The following is an 18,462-nucleotide window of genomic DNA, read 5'->3' as shown; positions in this document are numbered from 1 at the left end:
TATAGAACCCAAGACTACCAGAGATGGCACCACCCACAAGGGGTCTCTCCCCCTTGATCACTAATTGAGAAAATGCCTTACAGCTGGATCTTGTGGAGGCATTTCCCCAACTGAAGCTCCTTTCTCTGTGATAGCTCCAGCTGTGTCAAGTTGACACAAAGCTAGCCAGTACAATAAGCCAGTGCGGATGGATCTGGTACAGATTTCCATCTCCGGTTTCAGTGTTGGTCTTGGGCCTGTAGCCTGGAACCAGCAGTTCCTCGGTCTCCCTAGGGTCTGTGGCGGAGCCTGGATTCCCTCCTGGCCCAGATTTCTCTTTTTGCCTTTGCAGCTCTGCTGCACTGCCCATTTTCTCAGACATGTTAAACCACGTGCCTCCTCTCTCTCTATTGTTTACTTATCCTTTAAGGACTTCTTTAAACATCATCTGGTGGATCTCAGGTGGGAGCAGAGATAAGTGTACATATCACCTGTGCTTTTTCTTTTATTTATGTATTCGGGTTTTCAAGCCAGGGTTTCTCTGCATAATTCTAGATGCTCTAGACCTTTCTCTGAAGTCCAGGCTGGCCTTGAACTCAGATATCCATCCACCTTCCTCTGCCTCCCAAGTGCTAGAATGAAAGCCACTACTGCCCAGCTAATTTTTAAAATAAAAAGAGATTTATTTTATGTGTAAGAATGTATGTATGTGTTCTGAGTGTGTGCCTAGTGCCTGCGGAAGTCAGAAAAGGGCATCAGATTGCTTGGAACTAGCGTTGAGGTCGGTTGTGAGCCACCATGTGGGTTCAGGGAGGGTCAGCAGAGCTGCGAAGGCAAAAGGAGAAATTTGGGCCAGGAGGGAATCCAGGCTCTGTCACAGACCCCAGGAACTGAACGCAGGTTCTCTGTAAGAGCAGCAAGTGCTCTTCCCAGCTAAGCCTTCTCTCCATCCTTCACCTGTCATTAGGAACACTAATACTATTAGTGTAGAAAAGCACATCTCCCCTTTCTGGCCAAGGTGCTCAGCCTTATTTTACACGTATTGAACCAAGACCAGAGAGGGAAGCAAGGAGATAGGTTGCCAGAAGTGACACAGCTGGCGAGAACAGAGCAAGGGCTAGAAGCCAGTCCTTCCTCCTCTAGGTCCGTGACTGGTCTCCCATGGCAGGAGTTAGGAGCTTAGGAAGGGTCAGGCCTGGATGCTCCAAGGGCTCTGTGTGTGTGTGTGTATGTGTGTGTGTGTGTGTATACATGTAAGTAGGGATGTGGGTATGTGTGCACATTTGTATGAAGCAAATACCTTCCCCTGCAGAACCATCTCACTGGTTAGACTGTTAAAATTCTGACCATAGTTATGTCTAGGGAGAAAGGCTATGGGTTCTTTCACCACATACTCTGTTTCTGTATATGAGTACACTGTCGCTGTCTTCAGTCACACCAGAAGAGGGCATCAGATCCCGTTACAGATGTTGTGAGCCACCGTGTGGTTGCTGGGAATTGAACTCAGGACCTCTGGAAGAGCAGTCAGTGCTCTTAACCACTGAGCCATCTCTCCAGCCCTGTACTTGATTTTGGAATTGTTTGATTTTTGTATCAAAAGTTCTTTTTTTTTTTTTTTTTTGTTAAAGATTTATTTATTTATTATATGTAAGTACACTGTAGCTGTCTTCAGACACTCCAGAAGAGGGCGTCAGATCTTGTTACAGATGGTTATGAGCCANGAGGGCGTCAGATCTTGTTACAGATGGTTATGAGCCACCATGTGGTTGCTGGGATTTGAACTCCGGACCTTTGGAAGAGCAGTCGGGTGCTCTTACCCATTGAGCCATCTCACCAGCCCCTCAAAAGTTCTTTATGTGTGCTTTTTACTTGTTTTTGTTGTTTTGAGATAAGGTTTCACGAAGCTGAGTTGGTCTCATTCTGCATCTGTCTCCCAGGTCCTGGGTTATAGGTTATTTTTATAGCAACAAAACAAAGCAAAGCAAAACAAAACAAACAAACCCTATAAATAGAGCAGGACAAGGATTCTTGAGATAGAACAGAACTTAAGAGTCCCTTTTTTTCAGGACCGTCTCTAATCAGGATTCCCCAGCTTTTCTTCCAGTTTTCCAGTCTGTAAAAGGAAAAGAATTTGTACCCTATAGGGACATGATGTGAAGCTCAATTAGTGATTGTGAATGCTACCTAAAGGGTCCCTGTGGGGGTCAGATCATCTGAGAAGTTCCTCACTGGGGCGCCCTGGCTATACCCGGGCTCCTGGGACAGGAGGGCTGTGCCCCAACAGGAGGGAGGCCAGGAGGTGTGAGAGATTCTAGATCCTTGCAATACACTTCCATCATGTGGGATATATCGAAGCCTGCTTCTGTCCCGGCTTCTTCTGTTTTCGGGTGGGTGGAAACGGCCCCTTACCTACTGCAAATGCCATTTTTGCCTTCCTACACTAACTTCACTAACTAAGTTTGTGCTTTCTGGATGTTTCTGTTAGCAGCAGCATGCTCTTATGTCACGGAAGCAGTGCTCTCTCATCCCAGACGATGCATTTGCCCCATAGAGTCTCTCTTTTTGCCTAATCTCTTTTGTTCTCTGTTTGTTGGTCTCTGTTCTCTGAGGGTGATTTCCCACGATGTCTGCTTAACCTTGACATGTCTGTCCCTCTGAGGACCCCTCCGGAGGTCCCTCTGTACTCTCTGATAAATCAGTGGTGCCCCAGAAGAACAAGTATTAGTGTCCTTGTTGGGGCGTCTTCTGGTGCCAGTGTTGCTAGATCTTTGTCCTTGACCTAGGCCTGAGAAAGCTTTTTGGGACATCCAGGCCTGGCTGCCCAAGATTTTCCGTGTAGAATAAGGGGAAGAGGCTAGAATAATAGTCAGTGATTCAGTTTCCATTTAATTCAGATTTTACACCACGGTGCTCACTGGGCTGCAGAGAGGGCTCACGGTTAGGAGTGCTTGCTGCTCTGGCAGAGGATCTAGTTTGGTTCCCACAGGTGTGGGATCCAACACTCTCTTCTGGACTTTGTGGGCACCAGGCACACACATAGCACACATACATGTAGGCAAAACTCTCATATACATACAATAAGAACAACAAAACCAATATGGCGTACACGGACTGTGCACGGTTGTGCATGCCTATAATTCCAACAGTGAAGAGGCTGAGGCAGGAGGACCAAGAGTTCAAGGTCATCTTGGGCTACATAATGAGCTAATTAAAACCTAATTGGACTTCAAGACCTTGTCACTGAATGAAGGGATGAAGGGATGAATAGATGTCTAGATATCGCGATAGAGTACTCAGCTGGTGTCACTGTGAGCAGAGAACCCCGGTTTCCAAGAATAAATCTCCAGTCTTCAGCTAGCTGAGAGCCAGTGTTCATCTCTCTGTGTCCTGAGTGGGGACAGTGTGACCAGGTGCCTCACACTCCTGCCATGGAAGAGCACTTCTCACCACCGTCTTCTCCCCGTGACAGACTAGACCCACACACTCTGGCTCACCACAAATCCTTCCTCCTGCGGCTCTTGCCTGGCACTTTGTTACAGCACCGAGAAAAGTAACTATATGAAAACACGTACAAGCGTGCTCCAAGGCACCGCTCGCCCCAGCTGCAGGGAGTGGGGAGGGAAGCTGAAACCTCAGGCTTTCTAGCTATGATCCTGTTTGCATTTTCTTCTTCTTTTTTTTAAAAAAAATTATTTATTTTATGTATGAGCACACTGTGGCTGTCTTCAGACGCACACCAGAAGAGGGCATCAGATTTCATTACAGATGGTTGTGGGAATATGAACTCAGGACCTCTGGAAGAGCAGTCAGTACTCTTAACTAATGAGCCATCTCTCCAGCCCCTGCTTGCGTTTTCAACTTCAATCCCGTTTTCAGTGGCACCTGATGCTGCCAGCTCCTTAGTCTTTCCCAACAGGAGATTCTGTAGCTTTACGCTCTACCAGCGTGGGGCGTAGATTCTTGGATCTGCTATGTTGCCGGTCTCTCACCTACTTTTCCACTTAACAAAGGACTTTTTTGCACATGGGTTCTTCCATTTGTTCCTATGGGTCTGTGCTCTAAGAGTTTTGTTTTCTTTTTAGAGAAATGCTTATTATTATTATAGACTCAGAGCTAGGAGTTTCAGTGGAGGAGAAAACGCCACACTGTTTGACTTAAGCTGGCATGCAGGTCAGCCCCACGCCGGAAGGGAAGCTTTAGAGAATGACTAAGGCCAATCAATGTACCAGAAAGAGCCAACTTCAGCTCTGGTCAGCATCGACTTTAAGACTCTTATTCCTTTACTTCAGTGCGTTTACAGGAGAGCAAGAGGCGAACACATTGTCTTAAGTTACGTTTCTGTTGCCGTGACAATGCACCAGGACCAGCAACGTATAAAAGAAAGAATCCAGTTTGGGGGCTTACAGTTCCAGGGGTTAGAGTCCATGACCTGTAGGATGGGGAACATGGCAGCAGATAGGTAGGCAAGGCTCTGGAGTAGAAGCTGAGAGCTCACTTCTTTTTTTTTTTTTTTTCTTTTTAATGGTTTTTCGAGACAGGGTCTCTCTGTGTAGCCTTGGCTGTCCTGGAACTCACTCTGTAGACCAGGCTGACCTCGAACTCAGAAATCCACCTGCCTCTGCCTCCCGAGTGCTGGGATTAAAGGCGTGCGCCACCACGCCCAGCGAGAGCTCACTTCTTAGCCACAAACATGAGAAGCGAACCAGAGAGCCAACTGAGGATGGCGTGGGCTTTTGAAAACTCAAAGCCTGGGCCAAGAGACACACCTCCTCCAGCTAGGCCACACCTTTTTTTTTTTTCTTTTTTTGGATTTTTTTTGAGACAGGGTTTCTCTGTATAGCTCTGGCTATCCTGGTACTCACTCAGGCTGGCCTCGAACTCAGAAATCCGCCTGCCTCTGCCTCCCAAGTGCTGGGATTAAAGGCGTGCAGCACCACTGCCCGGCTAGGCCACACCTCTTAGTCCTTCCCAAATAGTTCCACCACCTGTGAACCAAATATTCAAATATATGAGCCGATGGGGGGCATTCTCATTTAAATCACCACACCTACCCAGTCAGTTCATGTGAAGTATAGTGTAATTTCTGAGTTCCAAAGGCAAAATAAAAATCTCTCTAGTATATATCTAAAAAGACAGGTTTTTATTTATTTGTTTGTTTTGTTTTGTTTTGAGACAAGGTTTTCCTGTTTAGTCTTGGCTGTCCTAGAACTCATTCTGTAGACCAGGCTGGCCTCAAACTCCTAGAGATTGACCTGTCCCTGCCTCCTGAGTACTGGGCTTAAAAGTGTGCATCACCACTGCCCAGCAAAGGGCATTATATATTCTTTTGCATTTACCTTTATTGTTGCCCTTTTAACTTTTTTCCTTTAAAATTTTAATTGTGTGTGTGTATGTATGCGTGCATGCATGGACATCCCTGTGTACAAGTGCCACTGTACATATATTGTCAACGACAATGGTCAGTAGTTGTTACAATTAACAGCAGTTGGATCTCTTTGACCACATGGGTCCCAGGATGGAACTCAGATTCTTGGGCTTAACAGTGTCTTTATGAGGCCAGCCTGGTCTACAGAGGGAGTTCGAGGCCAGCCTGATCTACAGAGTGAGTTGCAGGACAGCCAGGGCTACACAGAGAAAACCTGTCTCATTAAACCAAAAAAACCAACCAAAAAACCAAACCAAACCAAACCAAAAACCAGTGTCATTACCCTCTGAGCCATCTCACTGGCTCGAGACAGCTAATCTGCAGTCAAATCCAGTCAGGCATATTTTAGGTTTACTCTTCTGAAACATAACATGGTAGAATACATGATTTATACAATTCTCAAGAAAAAAATTGGATTGTAAAGTCTTCTTCTTCTTTTTTTTTTTTTGTAGTCAAAATATCATTTGTTTTCACACAAGGCAAACAAGATCTGCACAAGGATGTATCCCAAACACATCCCTTCTGAAACTACTGCCGGGGGTGTTCTTTAGTCAGATGAAGAGTGAATTAGGACAAAGAGCTCAAGAACGGGAGGGACATAAAAATATTTCTGGCTGCAATATACAAGACTCATGTAACCAGCAAGAAAAGACAGACTAATAATCCAGTTGCCGAGCTGCCGGGATAATCTTCCTGCTCACTGGGTAAAGCTTGTTTTTGTATTATCCAAATGTTGGCGTCTGTACCAGCAGAGAGCTGAGCACTGTCTGGACTTTGGTGGTGTTATTTTTACAAAACACTGAGACTGACGATGCTTGACAAAAATAACACCACCAAAGTCCAGTCAGTGCTCAGTTCTCTGCTGGTACAGACGTCAACATTTGGATAATACAAAAACAAGCTTTATGTGATGCACAGGAAGGTTATCCCAACATCAAGCAAAGAGGAACTGAAGACAAAGTGTTAAACAGAACCAAGGCTGGTATTTTTGTCTCGTTTGACAAGTTCTTGCTATGTAGCCTGTGTAGCCCAGGGTGGCCTAGAACTTCCAGTCCTGCTCTAAGCTCCCACGGGCTGAGATTACTTGAGTGTGCCACCTTACTCCACTACAAGATGAATAGTTCATCCTGACAAACAAAATCCATGAAGAAATCACAATAGCCATGATCTTTCCCATACCCAAAATATGTGGCAAAGTCCCACATAATAACGGGGATTTTCAGTATATCTGTCTGAAAATATGTCAGATGAGGGTGTGTAGTAATTATTTGGAGGCTTCGGATAGATAAAATGTACCCTGTCATTTCAGACACTTGAGAAACATTTATAAGGGGACTAGATGGCTCAGCATTTAAGAGCACTGACTGCTCTTCCAGGGGTCCTGAGTTCAATTCCCAGCAACCACATGGTGGCTCACAACCATCTATAATGGGATCTGATGCCCTCTTCTGGGTTGTCTGAAGACAGCTACAGTGTACTCATATATGTAAAATAGATTAAAAAAAATTTTAAAAGTAGACATAAAAACTGATTGTCTAGGAAACTCTCAATAGACAGTCTAAGCTAAAACATTATCATAGAAAATTTGTGTCCATTTTTCTAAACATAATATAATAAAGCAAGAAGTTAACACGGAAAGAATGATTTCCCCAAACCAGGAGCCTGGAAATTAAAAAGCACTTTATTTTTTTAAATTAAATTTTCAGTTAGTGCACAGACAGTGGTCTTAGGTATGGGAGCTCACACATACCTGGCAATACCTACACCATTGACCTCCCCTGCCCTCTTCGACCCTCTGACTTCTGCTCTCAAAAAGGCCTCTCTCTTCTGGATGGGTGTGAAACAATATACAATTTATTTTTAATTTAAAAACAGCTGGAATAAACAATAAAAATGAATAGAGACTGGATGGGGGAGGGATTCTCACCAGATCCGTCCTACCCTTTTATGTTGATGTCTGCCATTTTCCAGGGTGGTGGCTATGTCCCCTGGGCTTGTGGCTGTGAAATGTGTAAAGCCACAGACAGCAGAGGTGTGTAGAAGAGGTTGGTCTGCTGTTTTCCTGTCATCTAACATGTGTAGGCACGGTTTGAAGAGGCATTTGAAGGGATTTGCCACGTCTCACAGGAGGGCAGCGAATGCAGGAACAGGATGTGTGCCTCTGACTCTGATCATGTCATCCTGTCATCTCCTGGGACACGGGTGGTGAGACACGCCCTTTCCCAGCATGCCGTCTGGCTCTAATCCAGGTGAGGGAGAGTGTAGGTCAGAGGTGCAGAACCTCCTGGAGTGTGTCAGTCCACTCACTTTTTCTTAGTCTCAGTTCCAAATCTTACCTGCTTTTTCTTGGGTGTCTGGCTTCTAACCAGGTAACCCCTGATGTGAGTCCTGTATGGGAAAGCCCTCTTTTTATTTTACTGCATATACAGTAGGTGCTCTATGTGTATTCACTGGACAGCAGACATTCATCTGGTTACCTTTCTGGATCTTTTGGCTAGGATATTTTATTTTATTTTGTTGCAGGCCCCCAGACCTTAGAATAGCTGACCCCATGATGGAAAAACCATTCAGGTCTTGGAACACAGCATGCAGGCAGTACCACCTGCAAACTGAGAATAAAGACCTATACCATCAAAGTCCATAGTTCTTGGAAAGTCCCCAAATGGACTTATTTTGCTTTTTGGTTTCTGTAGTTCCATTTCTGGATAACTGTCCCTGCTAACTGAGGTATGTCAGTAGAGCATGCAGATTTTGTGCTTAAAAGCTCACCCTGAGAAAGATGCACTTGGATGCTGAACACCCACTGTAGTCAATGGCTTGGCTTGAGCCCATGACTGAGTAGCCTTGTCTGGTAGATGCTCTGCAACATTTCTGTTTTTGAGACAGAATCTTCCCTTTAAGCCCTAACTGGCTTGGAGCTGTGTAGGCCACAGCTGACCTCAGACTCATTCCCCCCTCTGCCTCGGGCGCTGGGATTAAAGGCATGCATCGTCACACCCAGCCCTAACTGGGATTTTAAAATTCCCTCTGGGTATGATGGTGCATACCTTCACTCCCAGAACTGGGAAGGTGCATCTCTAAATTTGAGACCAACCTGGTCTACATACCAAGCTCCAGGCCCTCCAAGGCTGGATCGTCAAACACTGACTCAAAGACAAAAATAAAGCTGAGACTATCGCCAGCCTCCTCTCTGTCCGTGTGGCCCGGTGCCAACCTGTCAGCTCCCGTGCTGGCCTCGTCCTGGGGACACGGACTGTACATGGTTGTTCTAGTGTTTATCTGGGAAACTCCTCTGTCATCAGCCACAGCTCTGCCGAGTTACAAAAGCTCCCCTGACTGATTTCCCAGACACTGTCTCTTTATTCTCAGCCTCTTGCACACCCCAGGGTGGCACATGCTTCCCCGTGGGACTGGGGCCTCCTCACATGCCCGCATCAAAGCTAGACACAGTGTCTCTGTTCCCCTGCCCCTTGCTGAGGCGTCGAGGAGGAACTCCTGAACCTTGTCAAATGATGAGCCTACGTGTTTATTAATGAAGTGGGGCCAGTGACTAAATAACATCATGAAAGGAACACTTGAGAAGCTTCTGGATTTACTTGGCAGAAATTTACACTTTTTATTTTTATTTTTTTGTATAATGTTTTACTATGAGAAAAACGGAACATGTAGAAAAGGCGACAGGATTTTATACCACAGAGCTCTACACCCATGCATCATTTAGACTTTGTTACTATGGCCTAGCCAGATGGCTCATGGGATAAAAACATTTGTTGCCAATCCCCATGACCTGAGTTCAATCCCTAGAGCTCACATGGTGGAATTAGACAACCACCTTCAGAAAGTTGCCCTTTGACATACAACACGACATTCACGTGTCTATACTCTCTTTTATATACACATTTGTTATATACATAATTATCACATTACTAATGTTTTAATGTTTAATGATAGCTTCCATCTGCCACTCCATTAGACATCTTTATAAAAGATTTAAATCATGTGTGTTTGTGTATTTGTTACATGAGTATGTATGCATGGGCGCAGTGCCCAGAGAGGCCAGAAGAGGGCGGCAGATCTCCTGGAGTTGGAGTTACAAGCGGTTGTGAGCCACTGGGCGTGAGTGCTGGGACTAAACTCAAGTCCTGTGCAAGAATGGCATATGTTTCTAACCGCCGAGCCTTCTCTTCTGCTCCTCTTAATCAGCTTTTTTTTTTTTTTTTTTTTTTTTTTTTTAAGATTTATTTATTTATTATATGTAAGTACACTGTAGCTGTCTTCAGACACTCCAGAAGAGGGCGTCAGATCTTGTTACGGATGGTTGTGAGCCACCATGTGGTTGCTGGGATTTGAACTCTGGACCTTTGGAAGAGCAGTCGGGTGCTCTTACCTACTGAGCCATCTCACCAGCCCTTTACTCAGCTTTTAAATTTGATAAATCTCAAAGGAAATGGCAGGCATGAATACACTTCTGCCAAAACACTTCTGCACGCACTGTCCTTTTAGCATTTTAGTTAAAAATACAAATTCTTTGACAAAAAGAAAAACAAAAAAACCCTCAAATTGGGTCCATAAATGTTCAGTGCTCAAAGTAATAGTAAATTCTTATATTCTTGAAATATGTTTATAGTATACACAGAGTTTTAAAATATATGTTTTTATCCAGGGCTATACAGAGAAGCCCTGTCTCGAAAAAACATATATATATATATATATATATATATATATATATATATATATATGTGTGTGTGTGTGTGTGTGTGTGTGTGTGTGTGTGAGTGTGTGTGTGTGTGTGTGTGTGTTTTCATGGTTACTTTCCTCATTGCTGTAAAAAAATTCCTGATGAAACTAACTTGAGGAGAAAGGGTTAATTGTGGCTCTGAGTTGGTGGGCATAGTCCATCAAGGTAGAGAAGATGACAGGGGAAACGGCTCTTCTGTGGCAGCAGGAGTGTGAAGCCGCTGGTCACTTTGTGTCCCCAGTCAGGATGCAGAGAGAGAAATGCTAATTGTAATGGTTCGAATAGGACTCCATAGATTCATGTGTTTGAATGCTTGGCCCATAGGAGTGGCCCTGTTAGGAGGTGTGGCATTGTTGGAGGAAGTGTGACACTGTGGGGGCGGGCTTTGAGGCTTTCTATGCTCAACCTATGCCAAGTGTGGAACACAGTCTCCTGCTGCTGCTTGTGAATCAAGATCTAGAGCTCCTGGCTCCTCCAGCACCACGTCTGCTTGCACACTGACATGGTTCCTGTCATGATGATAATGGACTGAACCTCTGAATCTGTAAGCCAGCCCCAATGAAATGTTTTCCTTTGTAAGAGTTGCCCGGGTCATGGTGTCTCTTCACAGCAATGAAACCCTAAGGCATTCTGCTCCGTTTGCTTTCTCTGTCGTGTTCAGTCCTGCATCCCAGCTAATGAGATGCTGCTGCCCACATCAGGATGCATCAGAAGATGGGGTCAACATCCCTGCGGACACCCTCACAGGCATGCCCAGAAGTGCACTTCCTACCTGGTTCTAAGCACGCCAAGTCAACAAAATTAACCACCACAGTACATTCTCTGAGATGACTGGGCATTGATTTCAGTGTTTCTCAGTTGAGACTATTGAAGTTTTAAGGGAGCATGAATTCCCAGAGTCACTTAGTGTGCGGAGTTGATGCAAGCCTTCCTCAGGAATTCACTGAGCACCACCTTCTCAGTGCAGGCACTGACCTGGCTCCTGGGACAGTGTAGCAGAGAAGACAGTCGATCAGAGCCTCTAGCTCTTGGGGTACATACCCTACTCCCCACAACGGCAAGAAAGCATGAGATCTGGAGGAGGTGGCTAGCACTTAGAACCGCTTTCTCTCTGGACAGAATTTGTGCCCGCCCCCAACCCCGCTCTTCCCAGAGTTCCTGAGAGAGAGACCAGGATGGACGATGGATGGTTTTTTGGACTCAGGAGGGCTGAGAAAGGACCCAGCATCTTCTTGTTCTCACCCCGCCCACTTCCACCTCACCCCCACCCCAGCCCCTCCACTTACTTTCCTATACTTCCTGGACTTTTGTATATACTTTTTGCTGAAAGATTGGGGTGTTGGGGTCAGAAAGAGTGGCTCTAGGAAGCCCCTCCCTGACCTTCAGCCTAATATGAACGTGGAGAGTATCACTGGGAATGGTGTATAGAGTGTGTGAGTGTTAGCAAGAACAGCGCAGGTTCAGCCAATCACTAGAGGCCTTGGACATCGACCTGAGCTCTTGGACTTGGTTCTGTTGTAAGTCATAGGTTTTCATAAAAGTCAGATTTATTTATTTCTATTTTTAAAAAGATTGTGTGTGTTTATTTATTTATTTATGAGTACACTGTAACTGTATTCAAACACACCAGAAGAGGGCATCAGATCCCATTACAGATGGTTGTGAGCCACCATGTGGTTGATGGGAATTGAACTTAGCACCTCTGGTTAGTGCTCTTAACCACTGAGCCATCTCTCCAGACCTACTTCTATTTTTTATTTACTTTTTTTTTTTTTGAAACAAGGTCTCACCAGTTACCCTTGACTAACCTGGAACTCATTATGTAGAGCAGGCTGGCCTGTAACTCATAGAGATCCACCTGCCTCTGCTTTCTGAATGCTAGGAATAAAGGTCTGTGTCACCAGACCCAGCCTTAAAGGTAAGGTTTGGAGTAGTATAATCTACCTACATAAAAGTCATTCTTTCCAGGCAGTGGTGGCGCATGCCTTTAATCTTAGCACTTGGGAGGCAGAGGTAGTGGGTTTGAGTTCAAGGCCAGCCTGGTCTACAGAGTGAGTTCCAGGACAGCCTGGGCTACACAGAGAAACCCTGTCTCGAAAATCAAACAAACAAACAAACAAACAAGTCTTTCTTTCTCAGGCATGCAAGTTATGAGGTTTAAACTTATTTATTTTTAATATTCAATTATAAGTGTTTGTGTGTGTAACTGCAGTGCCCACAGAGGCCAGAAGAGGGCGTTTGCTCCATGGAGCTGGAGTTAAAGGTATTTGCTGAGAGATGTGGGTGCTAGAAACTGAACTTGTGTCCTCTTCAGGAAGATGGCTTGGTGCTTTCAGTCACAAAGCCATCCTCTAGGCCCTAAATGTTTCAGTGTATTTATGCCTGTGGAAGCTAGAGGACAAGCTGCAGTGTCATGTCTCAGGAATGCTGTCCACCTTACCTTATTTGGGTGACAGGATCTGCCACTGGTCTGGAGCTCACCCACTAGGCTAGGCAAGCCCAGACCTGCTTGTCTCCACCTCCCCAGTGCTGGGATTACAGCACATGCTAGGTGCCTACCTTTTCACGTGGGCCCTGGAGCGAAAACCCAAGTTATCATGTTTGCACACTGAGCTATCTCCCCAGCTCCCAGCTTCTGAGTTTGACAGATGCACACAGTCAGGAAACTACAAACAAGAAAGTTTCTTCATGCCGCCTGCATCAGTGCATCAGTGCATCAATGCACTGCCCATAGCAGTGACAAACATGTCCACCATTCCTAAACGGAATCAACCATGCACAGACACATCGTTCCCAGTGTTTCTGAGGCCACCCATGTTGCAGAGATAACTTGTTCCTTTGATGCTGAAATGTTATCAGTGAGTGCATGGGCTGCCTTTGTTCATATCTCAGTCTTTAGTAAAGCTGAGCTGCGTAGAGCTCTCTAGATAGCCAGGTTTCCATTTCTTTCTGGTAACTAACCCAGAATAGAATATTTAAGTCATTTGGTAAAATGGACATACAATGGCCTAAGAAATACTCGGAGCATTTGGTGACGCTGAGCCGCTTGTATTTGCACCAGCGATGTGTGAAGCTGTACTTGCTCCATGTCCTGGGTTTGTTTCCATACTGTGTTGGTGGTGTTAGGGATAGAACCCATGTCTTGTTTATGCTAGACAAACACTCTGCCCCTGAGCTACATCCCAGCCTCGCCACGTCACTGTTATGTGACAGCTTTGTGTTTGAATTTTTGTTCTAATTGTGCTTCACTACGGTTTGAATTTGCACCTCCCCATCTTGACCATTCTTTTTCACTTCTTCTCTGAGGTATTTTCAAAGCTTTTTATTCATCTTAAAGAGCAGGTTGCTCACATTCTTATATTACCTTCGTCTTTTATTCTTAGTTTTTAACTTATGTGTGTATGTCTGTGTCTGTGGGTGTGTGCACATGAGTGCAGATGCCAGCACAGGCTAGAGGCTTCAGATCTCTCTGGTGCTGGGGTTATAGGTGGTTGTGAGCCGCCCGGTGTGACTGCTGTGAACTGGTGTGTGGGTCCTCTGCACTCGGACGCTTAGCCATTTCTCTAGCCCCCGCCTTTTGAGAATGCTTTCAGTATTATTAGCATACATCATTTCCTAGACATCGTATTTACATATATAAGTAAATATTTCCTCCAAGGTGCTCAGAGGGTTTTAAAAGGAAGTACCTCCGGGGTTCCCTCTAGAAGCTACGCTATGGCATCTAGGTGGGAAGGTGGGGTTGGGAAGGACAGAGACAAAAGATTCTGTCTCCAAGTCTAGATGGAAGATGAGGCTCCAGGGGGAGAACAGAGACGTGACACAGATCCACCGGATGGTAGGATGGAGTGAGGCCCCTCACTCTGGAGAGCCTTCTCTCCCACCTCCTGTCCTATGACTGGTACCCACTCAGCTCTAGATCATGACTGAAGGATATGGGCAAAGGCATGAAACAACCGTAGCTCTGACTTCACGGAGACCCTGCCAGAGTTAGAGAGAACCGGCAGTTACTTAGAGCATGGCAGCTTGCTCTTTTTTTCTTCTTCTTCTATGTGTCTGTTTTTTCATGTGTATAAAATGTAGTCGTGAGTGTGTGTATGTGTGAGTGCACACTTGTGTGGATGCCCGGCACACGTGTTTATATGTGTGTAGAAGACTCAAGTTTACGTAGGGTGTCACTCTCGATCACTTTCTGCTTTATTCACCTGAGGCAGCGTCTCTTGCTGAAGCTAGACGTCACCGATTCTGGCTAGTCTAGCTAGCCGTCTTGTGGTTTTTCATCGGAGCTATTATAAGACATTCTGGCTATGATAAAATGGGTATAAAATAGAGAACCCTCCCTTAGAAAGGACCCTTTGCTGTAAAAGGTCTGGAGGTCATGGATGGAGACCTCACTTCCTTGCAAGGGATTGTGCCTGTTTTTTTCTTCCTCTCTTTTTACAGGAAACGGATCACGCCTATTACGAAGGGCAAGTGCCCTCCAACTGTGGACTACAATTCAGATCCTACTCCTTAAAGCCACTTGGGAAGAACAGCCTGATGCAACCAGAGAGCCCAAGGCCAGAAGAGAAGTCTTGGGGTGGGAAAGGAAGCAGGGGTCTTGGAGAATGCCTGGGTGAGGGGAGAAGGCGGGAGGGTCATCTTTGCTGTAGCCCTGTGGTCAAAAGTCACAGTGTCTGCTGGGACAACGGGGGGGGGGGAGGGGGAGCAGGTATCTTTTGTTACAAGAGATCCATTATCCTAAGCATTCCAGTCAGCTGGTGACATGAATTTGGGAGCCAGAGAGCAGGTGAATGGAAGAGGGGATGGTGGGTGACTTCCTGCAACTGTGAAGCCAGAGCGTGGGCACCTAACTCATTGTAGTCCCAGAATGAGGCGGGGAGAGGAGCATTTGTTACATAGCAGTCTGGGCCCCGTGGGAAAACCCCATCTCCATGCTAAGGGTGTTGTGGAGGCTCAATAGAGCCTCATGCTGGGAGGAGACTGCAGACTTCCGGTGTCCAGCCGTTGAAGCAGCCTCTGCACCCCACTTTAGCATTGTGGGTCACCAGTGCAGTTAGAGGTGGGTCCTCGGGGGTGAGTGACAACATCCTGTGACGTTACCCTCACTGTTTACATCAATGACAGTGGTTGGGGAAGCCAGTTGTCCCCGGAGAAGAGGATGAGGAGACCTGACACACTCAGCCACAGAACTTACATAATAAAGCAATTTCAGACAGGTTTTTCAGAGCCGGTTCTACCAGTTGTTTCCTCACGTGGGTCCAAGTCATGGCTGTGGAAGAAATGAAATCATGATTGTTCTCTTCAGCTTCCTGAGTAGCCAGGACCATCAGCATGTATCCTGCCTAGAGCCCCTTTCGTTCCTCATTTGGAGTTTGGATCTTTGGTTTTCATCATTGTGAGCTACTTAATAACTGCCCACACCTGAGCTAATAGGCCCCATCTTGTCAAGGTCTCTCACAGGTCAACACAGATGATCTAATATCAAGACTGCAAGGGTCATGTCATGGCTGGTGGGCAGAGTTCAAATCAAGCCACACCACTAGCTCTCCTGAGCCAACCCCTTGGACTAAGCCTGCCTCCTCCCTCTGCCTCTTCCCCTCTCCCTTTCCTGATGCCTGGGCTGTTTCTCTGACTATAGCACTGGCCTAAAGCAAGCTTGATTTGCAGAGCCTGTTGGGTTCCACGGTGGAATGAGTGACCAGGCCACCCGCCACTCAGCTAGTGAAGCCCAGTGGAAGGAGATGTGACAATGGTTTTTGCATTGTCCCAGCTTGTCACTGTCCCCTCTCCTGCCACTGTTCACAGTCCTTCCTCAGAAGGGACAGATTGATTTGTGGGGTTCCAAGGTCACGTACAGGAGGTGTTCCACTTTCAGTTTCCATGAGGCGCTGTGGTAAGCAGGTCTCACCCCCCCACGCCACTGCACGGGGCCCACTTGACAGTGAGTTAGACTCCTTGATCCCTTCTCTGGCTGCCTCTCCCAGGTCCCGTGCACCGTCCTTGGCTGCAGGCCCAGAAGTAGAACCGGGGTTGGGGAGAGACAACCCTTGCCGGAGTCCCTAGAGTCCTGGTCCAACAAGCCAAGGAGCTCTGAGCCACGCTGCCATAGGTATCAACCGAGACTGGAAGTGCCCCATGTAAAAAAGTCTCCCTTAGATCTGAGTGGTGGGCAGAGCGGGGCTCAGCTGGGTCTCAAGTTTCCCACACTCTTAACATCGAGACACCCTCCTTAGTTAGCTTAATGAACCTATCTTATTCAAAAGAGTGCCAGAGGCCTGTGGTGATCGCTGCCCACACAGGGGGCAACCTGATATCCACTGAGAATGCACTGAGATGCCCACTCTTGACATACTCCCTTGTTTGGGTGATTTTTCTCATACTGGTTTTGAAAAAAATAATCATACAGAGGACAGGAGCTCCTCCTCATGGAGAATATGACTCTGACCACCAGTGAGTGGCCTTCTGAGTCAAGTTCGGCACAGTGACTGCCTCTCTTGCCAGTGCCTTCCTTGGCTCCTGAGGCACTTGGGAGTGACTAGACAGCTCGGACCCTTGTCGGCCTCCACGCGATTCATTGGACCTTTTTCTGAGCCTCACTTTCCTCATCTGTACAACGGGGGAAGATGATGAATTTTAGGTCAGCTTGACACAAGCTAGAGTTATCTGAAAGGAAGGAACCGCAGTTGAGAAAATGCCTCCCTAAGATCCAGCGGCGAGGCATTTTCTCAGTGATCGATGGGGGAGGGCCCAGCCCATTGTGGGTGGTGCCGCCTCTGGGCTGGTGGACCTGGGTTCTGTAACAGGCTTAGCAAGCCATGATGAGCAAGCTCATAAGCAGCACCCTTCCATAGGCTCTGTCTGCATCAGCTCCTGCCTCCACATCCCCACCTGTTCCTGCTGACTGCTTTTGATGATGAAGTGTTGCTTTTGGCTATGGTATCTCACCAAGATGCCCACCTCCTTTTTCTTGCTTCCAAGACTGAGATTTGAAGACACCCTATGGTGAAGACTCCTCTCAATGTAAGGTTATGTCTAAGACTGAAGAGCGAAAGCTGTTTTAATGGTAGTTTGGTCTTGGGATATCGCCAAAGGCCTGGTGTCAAGAGCTGGTTCTGTTGAGAAGGGCTTAGTAGGAGGTCTATGGATCACTGGGGACATGCCTGTAAACAGTACTGAAGGATCCCCAACTCCCATTTTCTATTCTCTCTTCTCCCTGGTTTGTGACCATTTCCTCTGCCACACCCACCCATTACTATACACTGTCTCACCACAGGCCCAACTGATCATGGATTGGAACCTCTAGAACTTAAGAGCTGAAAGAAAGCTCTCCTTGTGATCAACACCTCAGGTACTTTGTTACAGAAAGAAAGGTGGCCAGCAGAGGGAATATTACAGATTTAAAATACAACTTATGAAATCAGAGAAGGGACTTCCTAAAAGGTTGCTTGAAGCCAGCTTCAGAATGAAAATCACAGGTTCTAGTGAAATGCCCATCACGTACACATCTGTGTGAAGTGTACTGAGATAAAACTTAATTTTCCCGACTCTGGGCGTTTAAGTCTCACAGTCCTGGGGTGGGGTGAGCCAACTATTTAAAATACAAGTCCATGTGGCTCAATCCTAACAAGTTTATCTGGGTCTCTAGTGACTCAGAGACCCAGATTATTTCCAACCGAGGCTTTCCTGATCCCCGCCCCTCTGGTATTCCTATCCAGCTCGATGGCTTCCCACAGCTGGGGGAAGAGTCAGAGCTGATGTTCTCCTGTTCACATTCACTGCAAAGCTACCCTCTTAATCCCAGAGGACACATCTGGCTGACAGGAAGGCTGGTAGTGAGCGGAGGAAGGTACTGTGTTCTGCTGGAGAGGCCGTCGTTCTTCAGCTTTTAGATGAGGACATCAACACAGGAACAATGAGCTTGTCAAAACTAGTTGGTCACAACCAAGTAATGAAGCCAGGACACCAGCCAGACCTCCTGACGAGCGTACCTGGTGCCTGAGGACAGAGCCCATCCCTCCTGAGCTGCCACCATTCCTTCATTGGAAGGACAGAAATCCATTTGCTACCCGCTTCCCCCATGTTTTTAGCCCTCATCTGCGGGTACTCACATTCAGAGAGGACATTGGAGCTGAGTGGCACCGGCACTGGCAGCCCTTGTCCAACTCCACACTGGTCCTCTGAATAAAGAATGACAAAAGACTAGCGTCCAGGCTGTACTTTATTTTACACAAGTGGTGGCCCCAGAGCCACAGGGACATTCTGGAGAGCAGGCACAGTGCCTGAGGCTGCAAGAGCCGGATACAGGGGTTCATGCCTTCTC

The 18,462-nt window shown here is 46.5% G+C and overlaps 1 protein-coding gene across 1 annotated transcript in view; it reads left to right on the top strand.

Annotated features, from left to right (window-relative positions):
- Positions 1-15,324, top strand: part of Lexm (lymphocyte expansion molecule) — a 26,089-nt gene extending 10,765 nt beyond the window's left edge. Inside the window, exons 10-14 of the mRNA XM_021201283.2 lie at positions 10,078-10,117; positions 13,141-13,173; positions 13,897-13,916; positions 14,583-14,754; positions 15,267-15,324. Of these exons, the coding sequence (XP_021056942.1) occupies positions 10,078-10,117; positions 13,141-13,173; positions 13,897-13,916; positions 14,583-14,655 (166 nt within the window). The 3' untranslated portion in view covers positions 14,656-14,754; positions 15,267-15,324. The remainder of the gene's footprint in view (positions 1-10,077; positions 10,118-13,140; positions 13,174-13,896; positions 13,917-14,582; positions 14,755-15,266) is intronic.
- The last annotated feature ends 3,138 nt before the right edge of the window (positions 15,325-18,462 follow it).

The sequence above is a fragment of the Mus pahari genome, chromosome 6, assembly GCF_900095145.1.
Source record: "Mus pahari chromosome 6, PAHARI_EIJ_v1.1, whole genome shotgun sequence".
NCBI lineage: Eukaryota > Metazoa > Chordata > Mammalia > Rodentia > Muridae > Mus > Mus pahari.
Note: the sequence above shows the minus strand (reverse complement) of the source record. Positions and strands in the feature narration are given on the sequence as shown.